The 8,374-nt window shown below is 39.4% G+C and overlaps 1 protein-coding gene across 1 annotated transcript; it reads left to right on the top strand.

Annotated features, from left to right (window-relative positions):
- The first annotated feature begins 940 nt into the window (after nucleotides 1-940).
- LYSMD2 (LysM, putative peptidoglycan-binding, domain containing 2) lies at nucleotides 941-7,642 on the top strand. Its single transcript, XM_010016711.1, has 2 exons — nucleotides 941-1,278; nucleotides 6,891-7,642. The coding sequence occupies exons 1-2, from the start codon at nucleotides 941-943 to the stop codon at nucleotides 6,940-6,942; spliced, it is 390 nt and encodes a 129-aa protein (XP_010015013.1). The 3' UTR covers nucleotides 6,943-7,642.
- Nucleotides 7,643-8,374: the final 732 nt, after the last annotated feature.

The raw sequence follows: 8,374 nt of genomic DNA on the forward strand, positions 1-8,374 counted from the left end.
TAAACAACATTCTTAATAGGGAGATAGTATAAACATTTACTGGGCGCTTTTATTTGCCTGTAAAGCTATGGAATTTATAATAGCTTTTCAGGTTAAGTATACAACAAGTGGGACTTTATGCATGAGTATGCTGAGAAAGATGGAATCTTCTTGCTTGTCATGAGATAGTCTGTACTGATCAGTAGGTTGTAAGTAGTACTTGAGGTAAAAGTTGCAAAAAGTACTTAACAGTTAATGTGGTGGCTGTTACCATGCATTATCACACGTAAAGCTCCTGTTAATCATGCTGTAGGTTCACTTTACTGAACAAATGCAGTCACTAGTCTACACAGCTGCTTTACGAAGAGAGTCTCCTTTTCACTGTCTGACTTATCATCAGGACTTGATACAAAGTCTGAATTTGTTACATCAATTAAGGGGTAAATACTAGGATAAGGCATCTATTAATTGTTCTTCTAAGACTTGTTCAAAACTAATACATCCTTGAATATGTAAGGTAACTTTATCACCCTTTGTTTGTATTATGCATACTTTTCACCAGAGAGCTCACTTAGAGCAGCTACTAGCAGTTCTGAGCCTTACTCTAATATAAATCCAAATCAGCAGCACTTTTGCAGTAGAATTTTATTCTTTGGCAAGTTGTTCATGTGAGCCTGTATAGAGATTGGAAGACTGTTCAAGAAAAGCATCTTTAGGTAGCACAAGACTTACAATGCAATATTTTGGAGTATACATAAAAGGAAGAAGCTGGGGTGTTAAGGTACCTTAAGACAGAACATGCACTCTGAAGTCACTTTGAATGCAAAAAGATACTTCTGAAGCCACTGCTGCCGCAAAGAAAGTACAGATTTATTGTAACTAAAGGTTACTGTATGCTTTGGAAGGTTAGTACTTTATACTTTGCCAAAACCTAATAACTTACTTTTCTTATCTTTTTCAGATGGAACAAATAAAGAGGGCAAATAAACTGTTCACTAATGACTGTATATTTCTGAGGAAAACTCTGAATATTCCTGTTGTATCAGAGAAACCGTTACTGTTCAATGGACTTAATTCACTGGAGTCTCCTGAGAATGAAACTGTTGCCAGCTCCCCTTCTTGTGAGGGAGGACTAATGACAGTTCAGGAAGAAAGTAGCTCCTCTCCCAGTCCTCAAGAGCCTGACAATCAGCCCACTGCACCAGAAGAACTGTCTGCCAAAGATTTCCTACAGAGATTGGACTTGCAGATTAAGTTATCAAAACAAGCAGCCAGGAAACTAAAAGATGACAATGTCAGGTAAATGCCACTTTTAGTATTAAGCTTCTCAATCTCATCCTAAAGGCTTTTTAGTCTGAGCTGAACCCTCTTTGTGGGGTCTCGGACAGCATTTCCAGTTTTAGTTTATCAACAGCAAGTCTATGCTATTGCCATGCACCAGATACATTCAGAGTACACCATTAGCAGATGCCTTGATCTGGCAGTTATAAAGGCTTCCTTATAACACATTGTTTATAGAATAGCAGTAATATTCCATGAAAGCTAGAAAGCCAGCGTTCTTCGAGATGTCTTGCAATGCAAGTTTTTAAGCAAACCAGTAGTTTCCAGTAGATACTAAGCCAAGGCCTATGTGGAAACTGATTGCCTTACAGCAAGGCTTGATTGCATTTTTTTCTGTCCTAATTGCCTTATAGTTGTGTAGCTATTCTTCATGTTGCAGTTTCAACTAAGCTATCTCCTTTCCCTATGCAGTCCCTCCCTTTGTGGATCCACCTATGTAGACTTTTCTTCAGTATTCTTCTACAGCCAGGCACTCCCATACACTTGATTCATTAAAATCAGTACCTCTTGACCTCTGTGCGACAGTGATTATCCCCTCACATGTATAGGCATCCCGCGGGGAGCACAGAAAGACTTAGAACAATAATGGACTTCAGCAGTGTTTGTTTTCCCATATCCTTGGGACAAACTTCCTCATCTTGTTCACAAGCAGTCTCTTGGGCTGGTTGTCTGCCTGTGTATTCTCTGCAGAAATTGCCTCTCAGTGGGTGATGCCAAGGTGGCCTTTCTCAAGGGGGAAATGGTTTTAAACTGAAAGAGGAGATATTTAGATTAGACATTAGGAAGAAATTCCTTACTGTGAGGGTGGTGGGGCACTGGCATAGGTTGCCCACAGAGAAGTTGTGGCTGCCCTATTCCTGGCAGTGTTCAAGGCCAGGTTGGATGGGGCTTGGAGCAACCTGGTCTAGTGGAAGGTTTCTATGCCCATGGCAGGGGGTTGGAACTGGATGAGCTTTAAGGTCCCCTCCAACCCAAACCATTCTATGGTTCTATGACAAAAAAAAAAAATGTATGACTGCAGGAGACTGGTATCACTTCTCTTACTAGAGAGCTGGAGAGATGTTGTGCCTGCAGATACGTACTTCACTTTTGCAAATTTAATGCAAAACTTCCATCATCTTGGTTCACTTCGCATACCGATTTTAACTCCTAATGTTAAAAAGAAAGTAAGCTTTCAGAATTGAATCTTGAGTCACATATTTTCTTAAACAAGGGATTATTTCAGCAACTTAAAAAATTTGAGGAGGAGCAATATAGTGCATTTAGCAATTGGAGAAGCTTTATTGGGAGAAATACCCTGTAAGACAGCTTAAGGCAATTCATTACCTGTTGCAGTCCACATACAGCTCTCCAAAGCCAGGAGGACACTGGGTTAGAATTAGTCTAATTAGGGCAGGCTGGAACACTTTCACACCTTGTTAGTATGCTTCTCAATTATTTTCTTTCAAACTGATTACATTAAAGAGGAAAAACAGTTGTTGGAACTCAGATCCTTCTCTGTTCAAACTCATTCAGTTGCATTGCTGTATTTGAAGCAGTATAGATTATCTATCAAAATGTGCTACTGCTGCCTCTCAGATCATTAGACATGTATCTAACACATTAGAGAAGGTGTTGACCCAGCAGTTAAGCTGGGTGACATGAAACCAAAGTCCCTGCTGGAGGGAGGCAATTATTTTAACATCCCTCCAAATGAACATACTCATTTACAGAAGAAAATTCACTTAGACCTTGCTGCACCATGAGCAGAGCCAATACAGAGAGTGACACCACACAGCTAGTACATTGCTACAACTAATATCCATTTTGTATATTGCCTAAGTTACAACTTGGGAAATGAGTGCCTGGTACTAAATCTCCTCCCAAGGAGTAATGGATACAGGAGGAGAAGTTACTTTCCCACCTCCTGTTCAGATGTAGCAGGTAATTTTGTTAATTATGCATAGAGCACATTTTATTGGTCACGACGCTACAAGAAGCACAAAATACAGACCTGTAGGCTATCTGCTGAGCAGGATGTTATCCAAAACTTCTAAAGAGAAAAAGCTTCCTTTATGTCTCAGAGTTCTCATAATAACACCTTTCACCCCACCATCTCTGGCTTTCAGTCATGGCTCACAAAAGTTACCCTTGCCTTATCTTCTCCAACTACATCCACCCCTCTACAGTCTGTCAGGAAGTGAATGTAAGTGTTTTCTCCTTTGCAGAGGGGTCTAATGCAAGTTCTTTATAGTCTTAGGGTGGTACTGTGGTAGACTAGAACACTGGGGCTATATATTGTGCTTCTGGGACAGTTCACATCTCTCTGCAGTTGACTTTCAGTGACTCATTTTGAAAACCTTTTAACTGAGTAGAGCCACTCTAACCACTGTTAGTTGTACAAGCCCATGTAACTGGCATGCAGCATGAGAACAGAAGCATGTACTGTCATCTGCTCAGTTCCTTGACCTGACTCTGGGAAAGAGTAAGGTGTCAAATAATTTGAAACTGGTAACTAATTTGCCTAGTATTTTTTCACCATCATTTGCCATCAGCTGAAAAAGCTGATACCTCAAAGGAGGCTGACTATGGAGAATCCTTTCAGGTTTTCAGAAGCTTTTAACTCTCAAACTCAGATTGCTGCCCTGTTTAATTGTGGATTCTAGAAGCATCCAAGCATTGAATTCAAGTTTGCTTGTCCACTCAGGTGCACTTGGTCTTAGAGAAGTGGTTATTAGCATTATTTATGGCCCGATACATACAAAACCTTGCAGTAGATGTCTTTCAGCTCCTGTAACCTACAGGCAAAGCAGCAACAGCAAACAGGAAGAGACAGCGCTACAAAGCATTGTAATGCTCTGCTGTTCATTTCACTTTGCCTGAAGGAGAATGTTGCAGTGACTTACCACTTTGCTATTTTAAAAATCTTAGAAGTGCAGAAATTTGTTTGGTCATTAAACATACACACACTGCCATGTTGGTGCTTGTGGGCCAGCGGCTACAGCTAGTACTGTATAATTTTATTTCATGTAAATCTTGGCTTATTGTTAAGCCATCAGAAGAGACATGTACTTGATCTGTACAGTTCTGAAGATCTACAGTAGTAATATTTACTCCAAACCAAGATAATGGCCAGGAATGTGCTGCAGACTTCATTACAGTCTAGTACTGCGGCCTGGGACAGAAGGTCAGAAGCTATTCTTACCAGCCCTTACTGAAAACTGCAGCATGCCTGAGCCTTGGTCAGAAACCTATTATTTTGTACATTACAGCCAGGTTCAAGCGTAAGGACCTACTACATGGTTTTTTACATCCCTGCCACATACAGAAATCTCCAAAACTGGCTGTAACCCGAGTGTCAGTCATCTGCCCTCTCCTGATAATTGCCAGGAGCCCATAGCCCAAGTGCATTTCACAAGGGAAGTGGAAACAAACACAGATCAGATGTTTTGTTACTTTGATGTCTGAACACCTGCTAATATAACATCACTACTTCAGTGCTTCAGTTCTCCATATTTGCCCCTACTGTCCACCATAATCAACTGCACTAATTTCAGTCCAGTGTTTGGCTGTTGCCATGTCATGATGGATGTTATTCCTATATTAAGGCTTTCAAGAAGACTGAAAGGCCAATTCTGGCAGACTGAGTAAAAGGGAATCCTCTTTGTGGTAACTCTGCCACATTTTACTCTCTTAAAAGGGCAAGTATAGCAAGTATAACAAACTACAAAGTAATTTTCAGTGTACAGCATAAAAAGGTTTCTCCCCTACTAGACAGTGTAAGCTCTGAAAATATAAAAGTTCTCCTTCATCCTCACAAACTAGCAGGAGATTGCTATTTGCAGCTGTGTTCTGGACACATGTGGCTAAAAGCCTATTGCTCCAGAAGTGCTGATACCAGAGCTCCAGAATATACTTTTTGAATACTCAGCTTCAGCCAAGTAGTTATAGTTGGATTTTACAGTCCTGCAGCCCAGCGTTACAAGCTTGGTATGTTGATAGGCTTTAATTCTGAAAACTTAAGTTTTAAAATGTATTGTCTTGAGACGATTTACACACAAGTGCTTTAGAGCTTATTCAACCAGACACAAATTGTTTGTTTCCTTACTTTACTGTCATGCCAGGTATTACAAATAGTATCTGCAAACTGTAGTGTTCTACACCAGTTTTGAATGCAGACTTGATGACATAAGGATACTACTTAAAACATCATAGACCTATATCTTAAGAATTGTACTTGATACTGGGTCTGTAGCATCACTAAAGTAATCATGTAGTGTAAGAAAAGCTAAAACCCATTCTCAGTACTACTGTAACCACACAACCCTGCAATAACAACCGGTTTCATCCAACACCCTCCACCCCCTTTTTTTTTTGTTACAAGATTGTTTCAAGGCAAAAGTAGCAGCATGCCTTTGGCTTCAGAATGTAGTATTGCTGGTCTAGCCAAGAACAGGGAAGGGCTGAGAAAATGAGTGCAAGTACACAGCTGCTTGCTTAGTTTCTAGGGTTCTTTCCTGAGATTCTATTCAGGGGAGGTTATAGAAAATATAAGTTGCAGATAAATAATCATGCTTAGAAATTAGTGAAAAGTCTGAATGATTGGGGTTTTGGAACACTTGAAATATGTAGTTTTTACCTTATTATTAGACTATTTCAATAACAGTACCTTTGTATGGAGGCACATACAGTATTAAAAATGACTGAAAATCCTTTGAAGCTCACAGTGTGGCAACTCTTAAGTCTTTCTGTTCTCACCAAAACACTAAAAATTGGCTGCAGCTTTAAGAATAGGTTCTCAGGAACATAATTTTGAAGGTACAGTAGTAGAAAATGATCTTTGGAGAACTTGGCATGCTTGAATTAGTACTGGTTGCTGCACAGCACTAGGTTTACATAACCACGTTAAGAGGCAATATTGTCAAGTAAACAGTAGGCAGATTTTTCATGAGGATTTTTTTCAATAGCAACACTACTTTGGTTTATGCAGTCATTGCATTAACAGCAGCACTTGGGGGCAACTTTTTTCTCTGAAGATAATCCAAGTGATCATTCTCAACACTGATGCACAGGAAGTATATACATCAAGGAGCCCGCTCAGGGAATATCCTTAAAGCATCAAGGCACAGGTCCAGCTACAACTATGATGGACTGCTCCTGTTCTTGCTTCATTCAGTCTGCCTGTACCCCCTACCATTCAAAAGGCTGAAACAAGCCTACAGCTAAGCTTGCTTTAAGAAAAAAAAAAAAAAAAAAGCAAAAAGCAAGCAGCAGTACTGAAGTCCAGCACTTCGGTATCCTTTACAGGATTTCCTATTGAATTGGCATTGTAGTATAATAGTTCATTAGACTCAAAACAAATTCTGATGTTGTTAAACTTATACAGCTTTAATTTTCAGCATTCTGCTCTTGAAACAAGAACTCCAGAGGTACATAAGGAATACTAATACACTGCAGATAATATGCCTGTTAAGCAGAGCCACTCTGACCTATTTTGATCCAGTAGGGAAGCTGGTTATCTGTATTTGCATTACAGTTTTAGTATTCATGTTATATTCCTGATCTGATGACTGTGATCATTTTCTTTTTAGAGAGGAGGAGAATGAGGAAGGCCCCTATGCAACTTCTTCATATCATCAGTAGAAGACAGATGCCATGGCCTGAAAACTTCCCATGAAATCAGTTCTTAAAGAACTAAATGGTCAATAGTTCAAAACCCAAGTCTTTTGGACTCATCTTGATGTACTTAAAACAAGTCATGAATGGGTAATTGCACTGAAATTATGACCTCTTCTGCCTTCCATAGGTTAATGTCCTTATGCTATATCAACAAAGGGTTTAAGCCTTCCAAAACTAGCAATGGCCTTTATACCCCTTCTGTGCAAACTGTAGCATGGTAGCAACAATATATCCTTGAGGTCACCTTTATGCAGGATGTTGATCTTTAGTAAAGATTTTGTAAATACTTGTTAAAGTGAAATTTGTTTTAAGTATTTAAAAAATATTGGATAAGTTTGCTTGTAAATGACAAACTATGGAAGTAATTGAAGTATTCTGCAAACAGGCAAGTTTGCTGAGGAAGTTTTGTTTACTTCAGGGCTGCAGAACTTGCCTCTGAATTCTGTGTGGGGTTATGATGTATTCCTAGAATGGGGAATTCAACTTGTTTTGAGTAGTTAAAGCCTTTGTGGTTAAACAACTGTTTGCAAATCAGACTTCTGCTAATAAAAGGGAACAGCTCCAGCAAGAGACTTTTCTTCATGAGATATGGCATTGGAATACAAGATGTGTGCTCTTGTGTGCAGTTATATTTTGTGTGGTTTTAATTTAATAAATACAGAAATACTGATGTGTCTGTTGATAATGAAGTCAGCTTGGTTCTAGTCTGTTTTTTGTGAAGAATGATTTGTCACATGAGCTATTAGATGCTAACTTCAGGGCAAATAACACCCTTTGCCATATGGCTCACCCTTCTAAATGAGGCCTGTAAGAACTATTTGACCTGCTTGTGCAGTCAAGAAAGCTTTATTATGCTTAACGAGAGCCACATAGGTAAGACCTCAGTGTTCCGAGATGCCAGTATTCAAGCCTGCAGGTGGACCCCACCTGAAGCTCAGGAAGGCAGACTCTGTTCACTCTTTGCCCTCAAGTTAATATATCATCATCTTAGTAAGCATCATATGGTTTTTCCTCAAGTACTCAACAACCTTCACAAAACTCTAGTCAGTAAAGAATTGCTGGATCCCCACTGTGACAGATGCTGTTTCTTATCTTCCAGCTCATTTATATACTTTGTTGCTTCCAAACCAAAAAGCCTCCTGCAATATGTTAACATGGAAGCAATATAGAAAGTTACATCAATTTACTAAAGCTAGGAGTAAAAGCTCAAAGCTAGACAGAAATTGGTATTTCCCTGGAGCCTGCAGGAGCTCAGACTTGACAGGCTCATTCAGGTCATCTCTAGCTCTGATCTTAAGGGAGAAGCCTACAGTGGGACACAAATTAACAAGAACAGAGAAAGCTTAGAACAAACAAAAGAAATCATTGATTTTTTTCTTGAGGAGACTAGAGAAAT

The sequence above is a fragment of the Nestor notabilis genome, unplaced genomic scaffold (assembly GCF_000696875.1).
Source record: "Nestor notabilis isolate BGI_N333 unplaced genomic scaffold, ASM69687v1 scaffold4036, whole genome shotgun sequence".
NCBI classification, from domain to species: domain Eukaryota; kingdom Metazoa; phylum Chordata; class Aves; order Psittaciformes; family Psittacidae; genus Nestor; species Nestor notabilis.

Coding starts and splice junctions, on each gene's coding strand:
- LYSMD2 (XM_010016711.1), top strand. CDS start 941: ATGGAACAAATAAAGAGGGCAAATAAACTGTTCACTAATGACTGTATA. Junction 1,279..6,890: donor CTAAAAGATGACAATGTCAG/GTAAATGCCACT, acceptor TTTTCTTTTTAG/AGAGGAGGAGAATGAGGAAG.